Source organism: Oryzias latipes, chromosome 18 (assembly GCF_053564925.1).
Source record: "Oryzias latipes strain Hd-rR chromosome 18, Olatipes_Hd-rR_3.1".
Classification (NCBI taxonomy): Eukaryota; Metazoa; Chordata; class Actinopteri; order Beloniformes; family Adrianichthyidae; genus Oryzias; species Oryzias latipes.
This window is the reverse complement of record NC_136254.1, coordinates 23,206,511-23,230,214: the sequence shown is the minus strand read 5'-3', so window position 1 is coordinate 23,230,214 and position 23,704 is coordinate 23,206,511. Positions and strand designations below refer to the sequence as shown.

General features: G+C 39.1%; 1 protein-coding gene across 2 annotated transcripts in view; it reads right to left on the bottom strand.

Annotated features, from left to right (window-relative positions):
* Nucleotides 1–23,704, bottom strand: part of pcxb (pyruvate carboxylase b) — a 355,470-nt gene that overhangs the window by 270,894 nt on the left and 60,872 nt on the right. For both annotated transcript variants that reach the window (XM_078936075.1, XM_078936074.1), the window contains one exon: nucleotides 11,474–11,592. In XM_078936075.1, coding sequence (XP_078792201.1) covers nucleotides 11,474–11,592 — 119 coding nt within the window. The remainder of the gene's footprint in view (nucleotides 1–11,473; nucleotides 11,593–23,704) is intronic.

The following is a 23,704-nucleotide window of genomic DNA, read 5'->3' as shown; positions in this document are numbered from 1 at the left end:
TTGTGTTTGCAAGCAGAAGCTTCTTTCGGTGCAATCGAGACACATGGAGCAAAGGATTGTTACCGGAACTGTGTCAGCAGGTTGAGCAAAGGAGCAGGAGTCAGAAAAATGTAAGCAATGTTTTGAAAATTTCAGAGATTATGACAGCAAAATGATCCAGTTATGTTAGCATGAATGGAAACCAACATCCAGTGAACATGATGGTCTGAAAACACTCCAAAACAAAGTGTATAAAGCTTTTGAGCGAGTGATAATTGACGATGCAGCAGCTACTTCTTTAATTCTCACTTAAAGACATGAAATGAAAGTCAAACTCAGCAAGCTGGAGATGCTGGCTGCTGCATCCCACTCAAAACTCTGATGAAAGCGGACGAAACATTAAAAGATCCATTTTAAACGAGCAATTAGGGTTTCTAATGGGAGTTAAGATCCACAAGAGGGCAAAGATGGTCAGAAAACGGCCTAACTGTGCTAGGGAAGCTGTTTCTTGCTTCATACAGGAATTCTGTCAAGTCGAGCATACGATTTAGCTCCAGCAGGCTGCTTTTAATAAATTCTGAAGACTGAAAATATACTTTGGTCTTTCTTTATTCACCTCATGCACCCTTCTCTTCTTGTACATTGTGAACTTGTCAGTCAGCCTCCTCATCAATTAACACCAAGAACCGTTGGTTCCAGTCTCTCATGCTTGCTCGTTTTGTCACTTCGGTCAGATGAAGATGAAGACGGGTGATTTAAGAGTATTTAGCAAGTCTAAATACTCAAATGACCAGGTGCTGCACACGAATTTCAGCTGATAATGTATGGTTATAAAAGGGAACACGCCAAAGTGCAGAGAACATGAATCACACCAACAGAAGAGCAATAAAGACTAAAATTTAAAAAACAATCACTTTAACAGACACTTGAATGCACATTCGTCAGAGTGAAAGCAATAAAAAGCTTACAAGTTTGTTGCAGCACGCTACTCCACTTATCCCTTTATCTCAGTTCTTGCATCCAAACAGCACAAATGCATCACTCAAAAGCCTCTCGAGTCCCAGTTTCTATCATGAATACTATATATGCAGCTCGTGTATCTTGAAGCCGAAAAAAATGTGATGCATTAGCAAACTTAAATAGTATTTGAAAATCCCAACATGAGGGAAGGAAATCTCAGTTTCATGTAGTGTTTTTGAATGATTACTATTCATTTAAATCATCACTACACTGCTTACTTTAAGTCTACTAAAATGATCAATATTACCTTGGACTGATGTAAAGGAGAGCATAAATGTGAAATAAATAAACAATAGACTTGCTTTATTCAGAAAAAAATGCTATGTCAATTCTTTTTGGAAACAAGTTTTTTTTTAAATCAGTCCTAAACATGGACCGTAGTATACCTGTGATGGAATTCAGTTTTCTTTTTGAAATTTTCTATTTTTTGTTTAACAAAAAAGTATATTTTTTAATGGGTACATATAGGGTTATCATTTCACATTTAATTCTCATAAATTCGGGGGTTGAACTGTAGGGATACAACAATTCACTTTCCTCACAATTGAGTTTAATGGTGTAACTCACACTGTGGTTTTAACCAGAGAACTGTGACATCACTAGTAAGCTGCTTAGGGTTGTAATTAATGGGGCAGTGGCTAGGCCCAGCCTGGAGCAGGTCTAGGTCTAGAATGGAGAAGTAGGACACCTCCTTCCCTCCACTAGTCCGTGGGAGATCCTTGGGCAAGATCGAGTACCCACTTAGCCCCCCGTGCCAGGGTCTCGGCGAAGTCATGGAGACTGCATGGCATAAGCCTCCTGTTGCCTTGCAGGTCGGTCTTGGTTGGCTAAAGGCTAAGGGAGTAAACCCCGACAGCAAATCCGGAGTGGAGCCCCGCAGACGGTTAGAAGGCGTACTTCGTCCCTCTCCGGCAGCTCCTGCACCCTCGATGAGTCTCCAACTGTCTTGGCTCCGTCTTGCCGTTGGGTCAGGCTCACCAGGACGAGAGAGTGAGGCTGGTGCTGCGCAAGCCTCCTTCACTTTAATCCAAGTACAGCGCACGTCATAGCAATACTTTCATCAGACAATGTACTATTAGTATTGCTATGGTCATACTCGACTACGAGCTGACGAACAACAAAAAAAAAAATTTAAAAAATGCTCAGTCTTATTTCAGATTAAAAATCTCTTTACAGTAAATGTTTAAACATTTTTTTGTGGCCTGAAAGAATTAACACTTTAAAAACAATTTATTGAAAACTTATGAATACATTCATATAATGTAAATAAGATTCAGCAAGAGCTAGGTATTCGCTAAAAAATTAGATTCAACTTGGGAAAGCCTAAAATAGAGGAAACAATTTTCAAATACGTGGTGAAATAATACTGTTATTTCTTAGAATAGATCTGCCCATGTTCTACACTTTTTTTTATTAAACTTTAAAATGTGACATGTTACCATTTGTTTTCATTTACCTGAACAGAAAATGCTAATATAAAAAAATATACTAAGATGCACCACACTGTTGAAGAATCAAAGTCATTTCGACTCTGGCAAAGAATGATATACAAACAGGATTTCTGCTTTTACGGTTTGTTATTACCGTATTTTCCAGACTATAAGCCGCTACTTTTGTCATGCGCTTTCAACCCTGCGGCTCATTCAATGATGTGGCTAATTTATGCATTTATTTAATGGCCGCCAGGAGCGCTCAAGCAGTCTCAGAGGGGAAGCTAAATGCATAATTCCATTTCCAGCAACAAGCTTGTTTATTTTGACACAACCACAAGCAGCCAAACAGCATGGATGTCACTTCTCTTAGACACTTCAGTCATGGTGCAACAAAAAGAAACACCCATGCTCCGCCACATCCCACAATCCTTTGGTGCCATTAAACCCAACGTGCACTTGACCACCACTGCTCCATATGCAGCATTCAAGTTAAAAGCAATCATTAAAAGCAGTGTGAAAAAATCCACCGTTGCCAACAGGTTTGGAAAAGTCGGTCTGCTGCGTGACGGAGAGGACATCCTCAGAGTGACACTGACAATGACAACGAAGGAGAGACTGAGAGTGTGTGGCCAAGAATGTCTGACAATCCGACACCGAGGAGGAAGACTTCCATGGTTTCAGTGCAAAGGCGGAAGATGAAGAAAGCTCTCAGTGACTTTTACGTCTATGTTTTTAAAACCAGCCCTGTTAGCGCTGTGTTACGGTGTGTCACTGTTGTGGAAGGAAACTTCTGGCGTACGCGCGCCGAGGTATATGCCGCGCGCGCTTATAAGTCACTGCTGCTCTTATACTGGTATGTTTTTTTAACCAGCCCTGTTACCACCATATTGCTTCCGTGTCACAGGCGGAAGAGGGGAGAGCTACTCTTGCGTTCCGCTGCAGCTCTCTGCTCCTTAGACACACAGTGTGGCGACCTGGGGGTTAGCCCCGCCTTAAGCCCCTAAGACTAATGGGAAGTGGGGAATCATGGGTGTAAAGTTCCTCACCATGACTGAGGGAGCTGTGAGCTGAAGTCAGCTCCATGCTGTTTGGCAGATGTGGGTGTGTTCAAATAAAAAGGCTAAAATACTGTTTACTCCTCCCTCTCTGAGACTGATCGTGGTTGCACAGTGTTTGAGTCAGGGTAATCGGTGATCTACCAACTGAGTCGTAACAACATGCGGCTAGTATACAGGTGCGGCTTGTGTTAGTAATAAGTGGCTTATCCTCCTTAAATTGGGTGGGTGCGGCTTGTTATCAGGTTTGCTCTATAGCCTGGAAATTACGGTAATCAAAATTGAGGTTATAATAAAAACAAAGCAAAGTTGGTTCATAGTCAGTCTCAGAATAAGAAAACCACCTCTTCCAGAATGTTTTAACCAGCTGCTTGTACTACTGCACACCCTCCCCAGCACATGGAAAATCTTGAGCCTGGGGGGAATTATTGCATCACTTTGGGATAAGAACAACTTCTGACCACCAGTCTGGGTTGTTTGTTGAGACCAACATGGACACACACAGATTGTTAATACTGGTTTGGGACACACAACCACTGAAAACAACAAAGGAGAGACCATTTGGAATAATGTTAGATGAACTGATGCTATGACAGAGCTGTAGCTGAATGCAGAGCCAGTCTTTAAGAGTTAACAAGGTGGGACACTTAGGGGGGAAAAAATGCATTTACTTCATCTTCCTTATTATTTTTATAGTCAGTTGTATCCGAAGTACAGTTTAGCCAAGACTTTTCACACATTTTCTTTATGGAACCTCCTCTTTGGGAATAGTATGTGCACAATTCTCTTTAGTGATTCAAGAAACGATTAACTTGTTTAGACAGTTTGTTCACACTAAGTTACTGGTATCCTGACACCTACAGTCCTGACACCTGTGTAAGGTCCCTTTTACCACAGCAGAGGTGCTAGCGAAAGAAACAACAACAAGCGAGCAGCTGCCTTCTACGTCAAAATCCTTGTTAACCTTCGGCCAGGAAAGACAGTGGGACTTTTGACAAGTATGATAGGAGGGAAAGGGAAAGAAGAGCAAACACGCACCAACATAGAGCATGTGTAAGAGCAAGGGGCCAGATGGAGGTAAATGTCATTCCGCTTTATAGAGAGAGACTGCTCGGAATTGCAGTCCAGCCTAAAGATTTATCAGAACTGGCTCATACCATAATGGAAACTTGCACGACAGAAAAAAGGAAATTACATCTTAAAGTTCAAATTTTCATGAGTAACACAGTGTGTGAGGCTAGTGGAGCGTGTCTGTTTGGACTGGGGAAGGTTGCACACAGTTTGGCTTTGTGGACATGCTTTCAAACCAATGTGTAGCCAACAGCCTCCCGGCTCTCATCACAGAGTCCCAATCATCACTGGGTGAAAATGTGTTGCTATGTCCCCATTTTATGCTACACAAACATTGTACCCCCAAAGACTAACACATTTAGTAGTGTTAATTAACATGCAAGTTTCTGTTGAACCAAGTAAGAAGAAATTCTATTACTTTACACAATGAAGTTGAGTTTCAGACAATCCTCAGGGCAAAACCAAAGACTTTTGTATGCCAGAAGTGTTAGAGTGAAGTTACTACAGTAGCCAGATGGTTAAAGCAACATCAACTTAAACTAAATTGATTAATCAGGGGTTGGATTTACAGAAAACCTAAAGCTAACAAAGCCCACCATGAATAATATTTACCGACATTTAGGACACTTCATGTCTGAAAGAGTTTTCTATTTTGGAATGTTCATCTCTTTTTTTTTGTAGTTATCAATTATTATTATATATGGAGATCCTGCCTATACGTTGAAAGCTTTTTAGCCTTTTAAAATTTTGACAGCACCTTGAACATGCACCAACGCTGCACAGTATTCCTTCAATTACTGCAGAGGTAACATTGTAAAAATAATCTGTGATAGGTTAAATTCCCCAAATAGGATTATAGATGTTTTTAAAGCTGTAAAATCACTCACTACACACTTCATACACATTTCAGACAGACATGAACATTTTCAGACTTGTCTCTCATGTTTAAACTCTAAAACTTAGCAGCAAAATAGGTCCAATAATAGACAGCACAGAGGAGATTGATTTGCACTGAAAAAAATAGTGAGGCCACGAAAGGTGATATAGGCAGGTGAGGAAAGACTGTGCTGAGAAGGATTTGGATACATCTTGAACATACTATCCATTATAAAACTAGTACACTGGGATCGCACAGTTAAAGACAAAACTAAATTTACCAAAATATCAACCTAATATCTAGACATTCTTCTTGGATGCTTCTTCTGCAGCTCAAATTGTTTACAGCTCTTTAACCAACCAGTGAGAAACGTTGCATTAAGTGTCATTAAGACAGTAATGGTCTTAAGCATTCATGTTATGAAATTCCAGATGTGGACATTTTCTGAAAAATCTACTTTTGTCCACAGCCATATTTAATGTGCAATTTTCTATAGTTATTCCCATTTTTGTTTTTTAAACCTAAAGATTTTTAGGCCATTGTTTCTCGTTCAAAATTTTGTACTTAGTTTGCAACAAAACAATTCAGCAGGTATTTCTTTCCCATGAGAGAAAAAAAAACTTTAAACTGAGTTGTTTTCCAGTTCATTAGACGCCTGGTGCACAGCATGCACAGCTGCAGACTTGAAAATAGTTTGTTGCTGCCTCAAATCCAAAAAATCTGTTACTGTGTTTCTTGATGTCGAACACCCACTGCCATATATCAACATCTAAAGACTATAGATGGTTCAAAACCCTGAAAGACGAAGCACAAAACCTTTGAGGAGTAGTTGAGATCAAACAGAAATTTGACTTTAACCCAAAGACACAATGTTTAACAGTTAAATAAAATTATATACACCATACTTCCCAAAGGTATTGGTTCAGTCCTTTAAAGTCATTAAATTCAAACATTTCATTGACCTCCATGGCAAAAGATTAGTGGTGCGAAACAAGACTTTAACGTGTGGCCAATATAGATAATATTTTGGGATAGTTCAGCACTTAACAAAAGAAGAAGGTAGGTTAGTTCATCCATGCAAGACTCAAAAGTGCTCAGCTCAAATTAGCTCAAAGAAACAGGAAAAAAAAAACACTTCAGAGAAATCAACAGAAAAGGCCATTTGTTTGTTTTACCCCTGCTTTTTTCTTTTTCTTTTTTCTTTTTTTTTTTAAAAATCAGGTAATCCAGTCTGAACACTATCCAGTCTGGATATTGCCGCTTGTTAATGGCTAAGAAAAGTGTGTTGCTGTTTTTTTTAAGAGTAGGTTTGGCCCATTAACTGAACCAAAAGGAACTCTGAATGTTTTAGCGTTCAAAGTTATTTTTGAGAATTCAATTATCCAAATTTGGTAGGAACATTTTGGGAATAGTTCTTTCCAGTTTCAATGTTGACTCAAGAGAATTGGACTGAATGACCCCTTCCCCTTCGTGTTCCAAATAGGAAGTATCCACTGGCTCCAAGAACCAAAATCTTATTGACTTCTATTGAGAAATAAACAGCCATTATTTAGTCATATTTCTCAAAAGAACTATTCCAGCCCTGCTACCTTTCTTTTTTACATGTTCTAACTAATCCTAATGTTCTGCTTGTTTTGTTTTTGGTGTTTACTTCCTGATCTTGTGCAGGTCTTCTGTGGCTCCTCCTTCCTGCTCCGCCCACTCACCTGTGCTTCCTGCTGGAATTCACAACTGCATCCTGTCAGTTGAATAAATTGTCTGCCTATCTCTCAGAGTTAGAGCATTTTGCTGTTTGATTATCATTTCATGTTGCACACGCTGCTCCTTAGTTTTGATTACACAACTTCAACCTGCCCTTTTTGCGTCCGTTCTCTGCATCTGGGTTCTTGAGCTCTGATCCGAAACAAATTTTTATTTCATGACATTTTTTCTGTAGTGCAAGTTATTCAAGTTATAAACTGACCCATCACATGCCTCAATTAAAACCATGTGGTCTCAAATGAAATGTTCGAAATGTTTGAAGACTTCTCCTGAGTCCGCTTTACCAGGGGTGTGAGCTTCCAACAAGCTCACTTGACAAGAGAGGTTGCCATAGAAATGGTAACTCAGCCCGACTCACACCAATCACTGCTTACTGATGTCTGGTTCCAACATGAGAACATCCATGTATTGCGAAAAAAAGGGTGAATGAAATTACTTAATTTCGTTGAAACCATAGGTGAAATCACACTCACATGGTCGAGTTCTTATAAACAGTCAATGGTTCCAACATGACTGTGCACTAATGTACAAAGACGATCTATGAAGACATGAAAAACCTGTGGAAGAACTTTGAAATCTGGTCAATAAACAACAACAACTTTGGATAAATTAAAGAAAGAGAGCCTAATATTTTTCTTCAACTCACGAATATGATTTTGGAATGAATATCAAATATCCCTTGAATCCACCATTTAACCCCAAAAGAGCTGATGGTTGTTACACAGGGAGGGCTGACATGCCATTAAACCCTATGAATTATGTACGAGACAAAACTTGTGAGTAAATATTTATGGCAGAATAGTGTGAAGCCCCTGGGAAAGACCCAAAAATGCTTTCCGTCTCTTGGCTAGCCAAGAAACACCTCAGGATTCTCCCAGAGGAGCTGGAGGAAATGCCCAGGGAGAGGAAAGTCTGGGCAGCTTTGCTTAAACTGCTGCCCCCCCTGACCCAGTCCTGGATGAGCGGAAGAATTTGGATGGATGGACAGAGTATATTATTTAGGCCAAAATGAAACTATGATGAAATTTGTTGCGGCAACTCCATTACAAGAATAGATTCTTAAAATTAGATATTTATGCAGGAGTGCAGGAGTGCAGGAACTAAAAACAACACAGAACACAGATGGCAAGAGAAGGAAAGGTTAATTTCAGGACAAATGGAATGATTAGGGATGAAAACACACTGAATGAGGCAACAAGTAAAAAAGAAACAGGGAAAGCTGATAAAGTATTGGTTTCAAGGGATATTAACGAATGAACAGAGGCGCAAGACCGAGTAATAGTAAAGAACGGGCAACGGACAACGGTCCCAGTTACTCGAAAAAGGACAGAGGGAAGACGAACACTGTAAAAGGGGATTGAGTGCAGGGTGCAAAAAATAGAGGAAAGAACAGGAGGAATATAAGCAGGTGGCAAAGAAAAGTTGTTTTCAGAACAAACAGAAGTTGGCAGCGATTAACAGTCAGGATCTGAAGCCACCAAAAGCTACATCACAGATGGCTCACCGCATAAGACTCGTCACTTCAAAGTATTCAATTAGAAAACTATACACATTTCAGTACAATTGGCCTTCAACTGAACCTTATAGCAGCATGGCATGTTCTGATCAAAAAAGTTGGGGGAAAAAAATGTAGTTTTAATTTTTATTTTGCTTACACAATGAGTGACTTCTACTTAGGCCCTGTGGGGCAACAAATGACCAAAACATGTCAAAAGAATAAAAGTGGGAGATGTTTTCAAACTGGATGAATTTTGAATGTATAATAGCAGGAAAAGGTAAAGAAGGGGTACTTATAAATAATTGATTTACTTCTTTTAGTGCCAAACCTAAAAAGTATCGGGGTAAATAATCATATAACAAATGAGAACCTAAACGACAAAAGGCTTATAAAACTTAAATGTAGGAGAAGAAATAAACAACAAACCACTAGGAGTTTGAAATCAGAAAACTTTACATTTAAAAAAGAGAACAAGCCCTGACAAGTCCATTACTAAGAGTCTGTTTCAAACAAATGCAAGAACAAATGTGCTCATATCTCAATCCTGGGGCTTTTTGTCTCACTTGACTGAACTTTCAGTCCAAGAGGCAGAACGTTCAAATAAAAACACAGCATGCGCTCGCTTTGTCACTTGCTCTTAGAGTTAATACTTTTTGTAAAGAGCCCACTCTACCTGCAAAATTTAGATGGATGCTCAATTGGGTTTTTGTTCCCGCTCCAGAAATCTGCACTCCTCAGTCGTCACAAATGGTGCTGAAAGCCAAATGCCAACCCTCTCCGACAACTAAACTGTCAACACGTTTCATTTCATGAACAATGCCCTGCAAATAAGGTAATACCACCACTTCAAACGAACAATTTTGCTTTGTGAAATAAGATCTAAGATTTAAATGAGAGATGTCCAAACTGGAGAATGAGTGTATTTAAGGTCAGTATTACACAACTTCCAGCTAACTGAACAAGTTTTGAATCATACTACAGTATGACGTAAACTACCATTGATGTGAAATGTGCCATGTTCATAAAAGTGACTGTATTTTTTTAAATATCTTCAAAATGTTACTGTAGAGATTACGGTTCATACAACAGTGCTGGTAAAAGTCTTTGTGTTTTTCTAGACCAAGTAAGCAAAAATTTGCCTTTTTTTGTTGTAAAAACTATTGGTGAGGACCGAAGTTCCATGAAGAAAACTGGTAATTGCATTTGACACTCACTACCAAGTCATGACATTTCCTGCACAAAATATCTGGAAGTCACATCAAAGAGATGGACAAAATAAATAAAAAAACATGGCATTAGAGCTCATTTTAGGTTAGATTTGGCAAGACATGAATGGGTAAAGACCCTAGTGTCTCAAATACCCTGATAACGGAAGCCTTAAAGACCCACTCAAATGAAATCTGTGTTTTTGGTGATTTAAACATGTTTCTTGTGACATTTTCTGATGGACGACAAAATAATCATTAAAATTGCATTTCTCAGTATTTCTTTATTCAAAATGTAAATCAGGAGCAGAAGCAAAATGCCATAGGAAAATGCTTGTAAATGTGATGTACAAGTTACTACGGCAACCCACAAGCTCCGCGCCATTCTGATGCATTCACTAGACCCATGCACGTCTTTTTTCCCTGCACCGTTAACGTTAGGTTGGGGTTGTGAGGGGCTGTAAACTAGCGGGATGGTACATGAAAACAGCAACAGTCCCTGCCACTACTTAAGAACCAAATTTCTAATGAACTACTGCCACTCTGCAGAAACTATGTCCTGGAAAGCGACTTTTTTTTTTTTTTTTAGTTCAGCTAAATATGGCATAATCATAATTAAATGACCAATGAGAAGGCTTTTAAAATAGATCAAAAGATGATTGGAGTGGGTCTTTAAAGATGTGTTTTGTGGCTGTAAATCTTTTAACAAAAGATAAATTTAATCAGTAAAGATGGTGGAAGCGGAATAATAGGAAGGGAAAAATAGCTTTTTGCCGATTAGATATTAAAGTTTAAAAATGCATTGGATTTTGTTTTGAGAGGATATGATGAAGTTCTAGACTTGAAAGAGTATTACTCTATCGTCCAAAAGGGAAACAGGCAAATAAAGTAGAAATCAAAGCAGCCAAACAACGTGTAATTAAGCCAGCACATGAAAGCAAATACACTTGTCAATCATGTCCGGTTGCCATGGAAGCAAGTAATTTTGTTTCAATGTTCTCCCCCCTAAAATAACCTGCCGTATTAGCTGTGTTCCTTTGACAGCCTATGAAATAAAAAAGAAATCAAAATGGCCCAACATCTGTGTGTCTGTGTGTGTGGGCGTGTGTGTGTGTGGGTGGGTGTGTGTGCGTGAGTGCGCAACTTAAGGTTAAGTATTTTGTGTAAAACCCATCTGTGGACTTTTCAGCTGAGCATATCTCATGGGTCATCGGTGGAGCAGAATGCCATTTATAACTTTCATTACCATCTCATTCTCACCTCTCTCCTTCATTGCAGTCACCCCCCCCCCCAACCATATCCCTTCAATAATTTTGCATGTTCAGATGGTCTTCTCTCCTCACACATCTATTTCGTCATTCCTCTTTCCATTTTGTCTAATGTATAAATGTCAATCTATTTTCGTCCATTTTGTTTCTGCCTAATGTCTATTACCCTTGCCATACTTTCAACTCTAACCCTTGAATCCAGTTCATTTTTACGGCTGCATGGAGACAGGTCGCTGCAAACACTCGTTTAATGCAAAATGACAACAGCTGCATCCACCAACAAACGAGAAAACATCAGATACTTACTCAGTGATTTCCTCGGTGACCGTGTGTTCAACCTGGAGTCTGGAGTTGACCTCGATGAAGTAATGTTTTCCATGTTTGTCCACCAAGAACTCCACAGTTCCTGCATTCTCATAGCCAACCTGCACAGAAAATAAAGCAGCATTTTGTTTAAGTTGTTAGCTTTAGAAATATTTGTCTACAGCAGCAGTCACTAGTGTTAACTACCCCAAACCCCTAAAGAATAAAACCCTTATTTTCTCTAAAGGCAGACCTGAAGAAATAGGAAAAAGGGAGTTCTGCATTTTGTATAATCTATAGGAAAATTATGGGACTTACTTTCTCACCACCGTTAAATGAAGCTAGACAATAAATCAACACAGAATTACTGTAATCGCTCCAGCATAAGACAATTTTCCACTAGATTTCATCTTCATAAATGCAATTAGATTCACAACTTTAGTCTCATACAATGGATATAAAAATTTGTCCCAGTGATGATGGAATATAGATGTTAATGCCACCAAAGTGATCAAACAATAGAAATGTGGCTCAAGGGAAAAAGCCCTATTATTAGCATTTTAGAAGCAACAACAACCAGCATGTCAGCCCGCAAAACTTAGAGTCTGACTCCCCTCTAACCAATTTGCTAAAATGAAGAAAAGAGGCCCTGCATGGTTAAAAATGAGAAAAGTTTTAAGACGAGAAAATCACATTTCCTGTGTGACTCACTCATAGCAGATCTTCATTAATCCAATGTTTGTTTTTTAAAATATGAAATCGTTTCTTTCAAGGTCTTTTTAACTTGTAGGATACAGAAGATGAAACACTCCATGTCCCCCCACATCTAAAAAAATCCACTCACATAAAAAGTTGCATATACTATTCTGAAAGGGCAAAAGCATGAAAGACCCACTCCAATGAAAATCGTCTTTTTGGTGTTTTCAACAACTGAATTTCTGAGTATTTCTTTATTCAATTTGTTGTGAGTCAGGAGTAGACGTAAAAATGCAGTTTGAAAAATGGCATATTTGTGACGTATGGATTTTGCTCGGCCGGCTACAAGCATCCTGCTCCACTCCTTTCTGATGCATCAACACTTAGACGACTTGATCCATGTGTGTCTTTGTTTTCCTCAGAGAGAGTAAGGAGAGAGTGTAAACAGATGAATGATGGGAAGGGGTGAGCTCACTCCAATGGTCTCGCCCACAACTCAGGTGAAATTAAAGGTGAACAGAGGTGAATTTCTCATGAACTACTGTCCCCTGAAGAAAATGTCTTTGAAAACTACATGTTGGCAAAAAACAGCATAATCATAATTAAAAGACCACTAGGAACACTTTTACAAGAGATCAAAAGATGATCAGAGTGTGACTTTATAGAGTAGACAGTATTGAAAACAAAGATTCTGTAAATGGAGTCGAACTTCATGGTTAAACACAACCGTTCACTTCCAACACTCAGAATATGTTTCCCCTAGTCTAGTAACCATTGCCTTTCTCAATGCATTTTATGCTGTCTTTAGCTGGGGGAAAATACAGTAGGTATTACTGAAAAAGGCTAAAAAATTGCATGTAAAGGGCAAAGACTAGGGCGAACCCAGATGATATACCAAAACAGAACCAGTAACCGACTCACTTTCATTATAAGAACACCATTCCCATCAGGCAAGTGAGAGGACAACTAGTGACTAATCGGGCCAGCTAAACAAAGTGGCTAAAGCCCTGGGGAAAAACATCGGAAAGAAAAGGTGGAATCTATTCAAGCTGCTGCTGACAAAATAACAGACCAAGCTCTCAGAACATAGTTGTGAGGTCAAGGGTAAAAAGTACTAAAAACAATCTTTCAACAATAAATCAAGTTGTTTTAATTTATTTTGAACTCCGTATTTAAGACCAGTTTCAAAACAGAAGTAACTGGAGCCAGGTCAGTTTAAGTCAGTGTTTTCCAACCTTTTTTGAGCCATGGCACAATTTAACCTTGACAAAAATCCCGCGGCACACCAGCATCCAAAAAAAAAAAAAGGATAAACTCAGAGTCTGTATTGATCTACAGCCCCTCTGCAAACTCACATGCATTTTTGTGATAATTGTGGCAGAAAAAGCTGGAAGTTGCAGCTGTTTGATCTAAAGGATGTAATAAAAAGTTAAGTTAGAAGATTAAAAAACTGTTAGATGTGTGTTCGTTGTGGTTTCAAGACGTTTAACAACGAAAATTTATTGTGTGCTGAGACGCTGTCACTTTAATCCAATGCATCATGGGAGATGTAGTGCAAACAGCCACCAGACGAAGATAGATTCGCTTCTCTGAGCTTCATTGTTTAGTTCACTTTTTCCACGGTCTGACACCGGATTCTGTGGAAAGCTACACCGCTAAAGACGAGCTTTAGCTGGTATTTTTGTTGGAACTGAGCGACTTTATGAGCAGAATCAGACAAAAAAGGAAGTGAAGACTTTAACCACTTCTGATTGGTCAGACTGATGAAGTGTGATTGAGCCTCCAAGAATGATTGATGGAGACAGTTAAAGGGACGGGACTTTCCTAAAACAGCTGAAGCTACGGCTAAATCGCGGTACCGTCATTCTTATCAAAATGTCTTTAATAGAATCAAACAAACACAAAGAAAAAGTCTTTTACGATCTTTCATATTCCTAACTACTCAGTGTTTTATCAGGGCCTGTTTGGATGAACACAGAGCTGATGTCCTGGAGATGGTAAATGTTTTTAGATAAGTTAATGTCGGCATTTTCCCACGGCACACCTGACCATTTCCCACGGCACCCTAGTTGAAAAACACTGGTTTAAGTTACAACTAGGTGGCTTGTTAGACAAGTTACAACTTTTTACAGTTTGGTTCCAAAAACCTTTTCTTAATTTGAATGTAATATTCATGAAAATTGCACTTGGTTTAATGTTTGTATTGCTTATTTATTTATTTATTTATCTATTTTTTAATAATGGGCAGTAAAATTTCATACAAATAGGGGTGTAGTCTTTCCATTGATTCTCAGCTCTAGAAAAACCTTGTTCCAAAACATGCCAGGGTCTGGTTTTTTTTAACAAGCATCTATCTTAGGCTTTTTAGAGGTGGTCCCAAAGGCAAGCTGACTTTTAACGGGTTTCATGACCATCAAGTCTGTCCATCTATAAACACAGTCATTGCTCTAGCCTAAACTCTCAACTGACAGAACATTGTCAATGAAATAAAAGATAGTGAGAGGAAGGCAGATGAGTGTTTCTCCCAAAGACAAAGTAGTTCTGACCACTTATTCTGTTTTGTTCCATTGAAGGAATCAGAAAAATAACAAGCTAGAGAACACACAGACTAACAAATGACGATAAACACGCACACACAAACACACAGGAGGGCAAATACAAATAAAAACCTACCCAGATAAAACACCCCCACACGGTTCTGTAGTTATGCACTCTGACATGAAAAACAGTGTGACTAGAAATGCACCAATTAAAATGTGTATGCATGTGTAACGGGTGCTACCTGTGCTTAGCAATTACCTAGTAGCTTTAACTGGGATGATTAATACAGTCCCACTGAACTTTTAAATCCTAACCAATACACAGCATCTCTGATTGTGCACATTTCCGATGTGCAACCATCTTCTGCAGGAAGTTACAATAAGAGGCAATCAGGAACTATCGGCACACTGCAGAAAATACAAGACTGCCAAGTATTTTAGGTGCACACAAATTGTCACACAGTGCCACAGTCTGTGTCCCTCCATTTTGAAGCCATTCTCCTTGCTCTCACACACTGAGTCAATGAGTGAAGTAGCAGCCAGTGTAACAGATTGAGTGGTCACTGTTTCATAAGGTCTGGCATCAAAGTCAATGAGCTGTACTAGCAGAGGGTAAGGTCACTGTGATGCTGAATGCATCCCTTCAACCGCTCGCACGTTGGTATGCACTCTTTAAAAGCTTTGGGATTATCGACAATTTTCTCCTTGCTGGAGGCGACTGAGTCCGAATGGGGTTTAAATTGTATCATCACTGGCGAGTCCGCTGGTGCGAAGTTTTAAATACAAAGTGCTAAAAACAGATCAATTTTGGAACATGACACAGGGAGTAAGTGCAGATCAAAAACGCTTTTCACAAAAATGATAATGGGGGAGGGGGGTTGACCAAATGGATAAATGGAGGGAATAAAGGTAAAAGGGATCGATCAGGTGAGGATGCAGACAAAGAACAGACAAGTGAGAGTGGAGACAGCAGAGCTGAGGTTGAAAAGATGGATCAGATGGATTGATGACAGCTGGAGAAGCAGAGAGCCTCAGTTATTAACAGACCACGGATCAATCAGGTAACTTTCCATCTATGACCCATTTGTTACAATTATACCTCTCAAAACTCTAGCAACAAAAGTTTAATGTTCCAGAAATTTCTTTAGAGTTTCCAAAAGTGAGTTAAATTAAAAAACTGACAAATAAAAACAGACTTCAGAGAGACAACAATAAACCATATCTTTTGGACCATAGGGCGCACTTAAAATCATTTACTATTCTCAAAAATTGACAGTATGCCATATAATACAACGCTCCTTATATATGAATTCCGGTTGACCTGGAAATGATTCTGTGGTACACGGCCCTAAAAAAAAAAACTATCTATACAACTTCAACAAACTATAAAGCCACACTGATTGATTGTTGCTGCATTATGGGTATCGTAGTCAAGAGCCTGGTAGAGTGATACATACTGTGCTTCAGAATAATGAACCAAATAATTGATGGTCTTCTTTTCCTTTCGGTTTTTCCCTTCAGAGGGCCGCCACAGCGAATCAGCTTACTCCATCTAACCCTGTCTTCTGCATCCTCTACGCTAACACTCGCTACCTTCAGTCTTCGTTCACTGCATCCATAAACCTCTTCTTTGGTCTTTCTCTGTTTTGAGTTCAATGTTGAACAATGTTGAGCTTTTGTCAAAAAAGCTAGACTTATTTGTGGTGTTAAACCCCGCAAAGACTGATTATAGCAGATAAAAGACAAACATTAACAGTTCACTAGAGAAACTTCCCAGCAACCCCTCTGACCAATCACCTGCTTGATGGACCCTCTAGGGATTCTGGATAGCGTATTCATTTCACATTCACATTATTATTGACTGTTTTGCTTATGCACTTTATAATCCAATGTCTCAGTATGCAATGTCTCTATAAAATAAGGCAATGTAGACATGTTCTAGTTCTCCTATGTACTGATGAATAATAGGACACTAAAGCACAGGGGGGCTCATTAAGTCGACGGGCATGTGGGTAGATCGTGGGCCATCAAAGATAAATAACAATGAATAATAAAAATATATATTTTTAAAAATCCATCAGCAAATCGTCATCCTCTCCGAGAAGTACGTGACTTGATTGACATTCAGAACGGCCATCGAACATCCCCTAAAACGTCAATGCACATGTGTGTTTAAATACTCTGAGCACAATTCTTTCTGCCACCGGAAAGGTGCAACTGGCCCGCTGTGCGCCAAATCTCCGGCGGAAGCCTCGCATGTGTCCTCGCTTGGAAGAAAGACGGAGTTGGCCCATCTGACCCAGTAGTCCTGCCATGGCGTCTGCTGCATTGCCCCGCTGTTCCCGTCTGGGAGATCCGAGCCCACTAAGGCAGCTGTGTTGTCTTAAAGCATGCGCTTTTCTAGCGCTGCCCACAGGCCAGGGGCCGCCATTCTCTTAGTCATGGTTATGCCAGGCTCACTTTAGAAATGTTAGCTAAAATTCACACTAGGTTTTTACGATTTCTGTGTATAAATAGACAGACAATTGTTTTGTTTTGTTTTTAAATCGCCAAAGCACATCAGTGTAAAGCATTAATGTCCATTTCAAAAGTTATTTTTTGGATTAGTCAAGCTTTGAAGGAATGGAGAATTGAGATTTTCCCCTCTTTTTGGTCAGAATGAATCATCAAATCCAGCTAGGGAAAACAGTAACTGCATTTCTTCCAACACCTAACACACAAACTCAATCCCCAGTTCGCCTTAAGCAGTCCAAAAACAAGCCATTTGCCATCAAGGTTGTTACGGTTATATTTCTGACACACAATAGAAAGCTCAGAAAAAGAAAATAGTGATAATTCACAGAAAACTGCACACAGACAAAGAGCTACGCTCCCCTGCCATCCACTAACACGTCATATCCAGCAGGCAGAGAGCAACACATGCTGGGTCATGCAAGGTTCAGGGACAGAGTAATGTGGCATAAAGCTCCACGACTTTATGTGTGATGTGCATCATGTAGCAGTGGGAGCAAAAATCAATTGTACAATCAATAACACTGACATGCTAAATGACTACATCACAGAGCACATGCGAGTCAGGAGGAGCAGGTCAGGGTGTTACATTACAACAGGGTGACTTCATATCCAGATTTCTTTTTGTATAAACAGCATCATAGCTGTTGTGATAAAAAGGCAGAGTCTGCTTTTCTTGATTCACACCAGAATTTGGGTTGGTAGAATTAAGTGGACTGAGGAAATAGACCCTGGTACGGATCAAATCTGCAAGTTTGAATAAACTAGGGTGTACAGATTCATTTGAACAATGATTCGATTCCTATCATAATGTGTGGTTGCCGATACGATTTATAGTAGATATTGGTTTATTTTGCTTATTTCGCTCCGATTTACTGACCTAAAATCGATCTAGGACATATTTAGTCAAGAATTCAACCAGTGGGGCTCAGATAAATACCTGGTACTGAACAGTGCATGTGATGTTTTCCAGAATTCTTGGATTTCTTGCAAGATTATCAAGTGTAAATTGAATATGTGTACAAACAAAAAAATGTAAACAAGAAATAATGGCAAATCCATTCACATTTTAGTTTCAGAAAATTCAGCAACCTTATATGTTTCCTCATCAAAATAATACAAAACATTAGAACATTCTACCACACTGTATGATCACATGTCTTTCCTAAATTCAAAGTGTTTCCACACATTGGACTGGAATGATGGACAGATCAGTTTTTGCTGCTACCACAAGTGTGTTGTCTGCTGTGATGCACTTGGTCGTTTTTACGTTGTAATGCCTCAATCCAAATGGTGTTTTCCAATATCAATACAATCGTTTTATTTTATTCTGAAACCATTATATAATGGTTTAGGTGAATTTGATGAACAATTTGCCATAGACAGATCGATCTGGTTGGATTATAGGAATATTTTCTCTTTCAACAGTTCAACAAAAAGTAACATTAAAGAAATAACCACGTTATTATTCTAAAACATCAGTAGCATTAAACCTAATGAATTATGTTAAACTGCAACTGTATAAAATACACCAGTATCACAATCAGAAATAAAAAGCCATTTAAAAAAGGTGCTAGACAGCGATTTCAGAAGCCCAGTTACCAGCAGACTCTACAATACATCTGTTTCCCAATAAATCTAAACAATGCATTTTGCTCTAACTGCATTTCTCATCGTTGTTTTGCTCCTCATCCTCTCTTGAGGGGATTGGAGTTAATCTGGTGCCAAGATTTCCTGTAATCCGATCCAATTCCCTTTCAAACTTGCAACACACAAGTCACATCCGATTCACAGCCAATGGGGCCACAGAATAACCCAAACTCGCACACAAATAGATCAGCTCCATTTCAGCGGTGCTACCCCACTAATCCCTCTGCTGCAGGCAGCTACCAGAGCAGCTGAGCACACAATCCACAAGCAATAAAAACACCCGGGCACAAATACAGGCAGCAATGAACATTTTTAACATACATGCAGTGATGCACGCAAAAATCATGACCGCAAGACAGCATGGTTCCACCCACAGACAGCTCCATATGTGCCCACACAGTCATATTCATCCAAGATGGAATGGGAACGAGTTCAATGGGAATCTCTTTATCCATTTCCAATTTATGCATTTATCCCCTCATTCCAGCTGTACTTCAAGTCCATCACTTATTTCTTACTGCTGTCACTTTGGCTGTGACTAGGCTTAAGCTCTGCCTCACTCATGAAGTCATTCATTTAAAGTACAGCATTGATGCCCAGTCAAGAAGAAAGAAAGAACAAAAAAAAAGATCCAATTCACCTCTAAATACCATTATCAATTAGGACCACTTAAAGTTCTAAAAGTCCTACTCCGATCGTCTTTTGTTACATTTTAAAAGCGTTCCCAGTGGTCTTTTAATTACGATTATGTAAATGTGACAAACTGTACGCAGTCAGTAAAGGGAGACACAGTATGGAAGAGATTGATACACAATGCTCTACAGCAAGAACGAAGTGAGGTGAAAAAAAAGAAGAAAAAAATGAAAAAAGGCTTTGAAAAGGGAATCACAACATAGCAAGAGAACTCTATATGTTCAAAGTTAAAGCTCTACATATTTTAAAGTGGAAATAACTGTTTATATGCACCACAATCGGATCAACAATTGGCATAACCCACCTATCTCGAGTGGAATGACTCTGATGGGGAAGAGTATTCTGAATGGCGTGTTTACATGAAGCATTTTTATTCTGATCAGGCGATTATTTTGATTACTTTTCTCCATGTAACCGCAGCTACTGGTGTTAGAATTTTTGACCTTTTTCTACGGGGTTTGTTTTTGTAGTGTGCAAACAGCTTTAATCCACCTTACTACAATTAAGTGTATGTTAACGACGAGATGTTTTGCATTTCTCTGGAGTCAGCTGCTCATTATCCTTTTTTTAGTCTAAGAATTATTTTTCTTTTCCTAAAGCTTAGAGTAGACAAGCAAACTGTTTTCTCTCCATCTGACAAGTTTGTTATGCTTTCATCGCACTGTCCTTTTATAGTTATGAAGCTTCAAGAGATTCCTTTCAGCACAGAACAAAAACCAAAGATCCTTCAACACCTCTTAGCACCAGTTCTGTTTGTTGCAGCTGTGAATGTACACACCACAATGATTTCACTTTGTCTTATTACATTTCAGTCGCCTTTATGACAGCTGTGTTAATGCCGTGTTGTGTAAGACACTTTAAACAGCATCTTGGCTTAAAAAGGGCTAATCATGATAACTGAAGTGCTATCAGAAAGAAGGCACTGCCAAGATTAGCCAAGGATGGTTTAGTACAGCCAGGCAGAAAACAAAGGCAGAGAAAACAACAAAGATTTTTTGTTTTAAAGTAAAGGATGGGAGATGATTAAAGGGCAGGAGGGCAGACCAGAGAGGAGGGGAGGAATAAAGAGCAAAGGACAAAGAGAAAATACAAAAGCACAAATCTAAGGACCTGTCAAACGTGAACAACCCGATGTGGTTTTAGTACGATACCTTAATACAAGAAAGACTTTGAGCATTTATCATAGTTCAACTGTTCTAGTGCAATTTGATTTAAATAAATATAAAAATGTGAAGTTCACTGTTGAACATGACATTTCTGTGTTTTCACAAAGCTCACTTGATTTGACTGAAACATACATTTAAGGCAGATTTACCCCCCAGCTGATTGGTTCAGGCTACAGCTCTTATTCTGAAATTTTGCAATTTACTGAGTAGACGACTAAAGTCTGGTCCAAGTAAAAAAAAAAAAAAAAAAAAAAAAAAGAGTAATGATTGAGTAAAAAGTGAGTAATGTTATGTGAATACAAAAACTTTCAAGAGAATAAAAAATAAATAAAAGAGGAAGTGGGATAAGTGCATTCAACATTTGGTTAATTTAAAACGATAAATATGTGTTTAACCAGGATTTCTTCCTTTCTGGTAAGGGTTTGACTGTAAAATAGCAAATACAACCACTGATAATGTATGAGAACTAGGCTGAGTGGCCTCTCCCCCTCTGGCGTTCCCAACAGGAAGTACTTGCTGGTTACAAGAAGCCAAAATCCCATAGACTTCAGGGCTCCAGACTGCGACCATTTGGTCGCATTTTGCGACCAAAATTTGAGAGTGTGCGACTGAATTTTACATCCAGTCGCACATGCGCGACCAGTAAATTTGCCTCCCCCACCCTTTATATTTTTTTATACATCAAACGTTGAAGGGGCACGTCAATGATCAATGAAATAATCAATGAGACGCGAGCGCACACGCACGCAGGCAGACACACACACTCGCGCACATATTCATTAAACACGAGCACACACTCGCGTGATGCCCGTCTGTGAGGCGGCCACTGCGTGTGAGAAGAATAGGGAAAGCCACTGTGAGTGGCTAAATGCGTGGAGGGGGAGGGGCCTAGAGATAATCGAGCGCGCGTAAACATCTGTGGGAAGGAATCATCACAACCTGATATGTGTGTGTCTGAGCTATGAATAAGCGAACTATTGATTCGTTCTTCCCACCTGCGGCTAGTGTATGCAGTCCGTGCTGAACTTTTCTCTGGGCCGCACAGTCCCGGAGGAAGGTTTAGGTTTTGGTGACGGTTACGGCGGCGCATCAAACGGGTTACGGCAGCACACCGCTCCCGTCCCGCGGGAGTCGGGTCAGCTGAGGAGATTAAATGTCCCACACCTACATGCGTGACAGCTAACGGGGCTTGAACTTTAAACACGCTCGAGCAAAAACAACATTCGTTTTAGACACACTGAAAATACGTGGGGAAAATCAAACGATAGACGTGGGCTGTGAGATGAAGGCGAATCTGCAGCGAGACTAAAGGAGGACAGGAAGATGGAGTTGTCCTTAACATTCAATTTAGTTTTAATATTCTTCTCCCCCTTAGTATGATCTGTGTTATTATATATTTTATGATTATTCTAATGTTTTGATGTATGTAGCCTTTTTTAATGAATTGGTATTTTAAATTATTTTAATTAATCACTCCACTACAAAAACCATCAGGACACATGTCCCATAATGCATTGTTTTGTAGTCTGTAGGGCAGCTTTCAGTCAGTTCAGTTTCCAGCTGTGTCCCCTTTCTCCCGATATTTTTGTGATGATTGACAGGTGATGTTGGAGCAAAAACAAAAATATATGTCACCCACCAGGTGATCTGCGCAGCGTTGAGTTCACCTGGGTGATCTCAAACACGCTTGTTGTGCATCCTGGCTGCACCTATTTGGTGTCACAAAGATAAATTTCCATCCGTTTTCTTTACTTATTTGTACTGTCATGACAGCGATGCTTTTGTCAGTTTACCTGCATCTTCAAAAGTGCAGAATAAAATGTGACACTGAATTTGAAACATCACATTTTAATTTCTGCATCTATTATTAAAGTATTTATTAGTAATACAGTGGAAATTAGTAGATTTGGTTAGCATGTTGATTTACGGTATGCGCCCCTAAATTTTCTGGTTGTGCCCCTAAAATTTTCAGTTAGGGGCCACTGTGCTCCTAGTGAAAAAAGTTAGTCTGGAGCCCTGGACTTTTATAGAGAAACAAACAGCTATTAGTCAGTCAGTCATTCTTTTGGTCAGAATAACCATTTTGGACCTTCCAAATTAAAAAAAGTTAGCCATTTTCTATGGTTTGACCCATTCCCATGTATAACATTAAAGCAAAACAAACCATCATGTCTTACATGACATGTAACAGTAATAGAGTAGAATACTGCGGTTCCCCTTTTGCAGTGTCGCTCTTTTGTAGATTACAGCGCATTGTGTTCTGCATCCTGATTGGATGTTGACCTTGTCAATCAATCTTTTCCTTTGTTTTTCTTCTACACAGACATTCTGTATGAGCAGCTTAACAGAGTTACATAGATCTTTGATCACAATCAGATCATGGATTTCATTTTATAACACTGAATTAATTTTTCTATTAAAGTTTTAACTTTGAGAGTTTAAACAAGAGAAAAAGTTAAAATGTGCAAGTGTTTGAGAAAAGTCAATAAAGTGTTACAGCCTTAAACGTCTATTATTGTTATTTCCTGTTATTTATGGCAAATATTTCCCGCAATAAACAAGAAAACACTATAGCTAAAACCTTTTTTGTAAACAACACGTTCTTCTAGTAAGTCAGGTGATAATGTCTTCGCTTTTTAAAGTTCATTTACTATAATTGGTCTTACATAATCTGCTCTGTACAGTCAGGTTTTTTCTGTGTTTTTAATAAACCTTTGCAAGATTATATTAAGAATATAATGTTTTTCCTTTCCTTTTAAAACTGAACAAAATTGAAGCTCTGACCTTAACCACTACGAGAGCATCTGTGTGGATCAAAGTTAGAAATGCAAACAGACAATTTTATGACAGGAAATATAAGTAAAAACCTTAGGATTTTAGAGTAAAATAAATACTCGTTCTTCCATTCAAGTACTTTGGGGGGGGGGGGGGGGGGGGGGGCTGCAAATGTGAGCGATATCTCCAGAAGAAAAGAACAG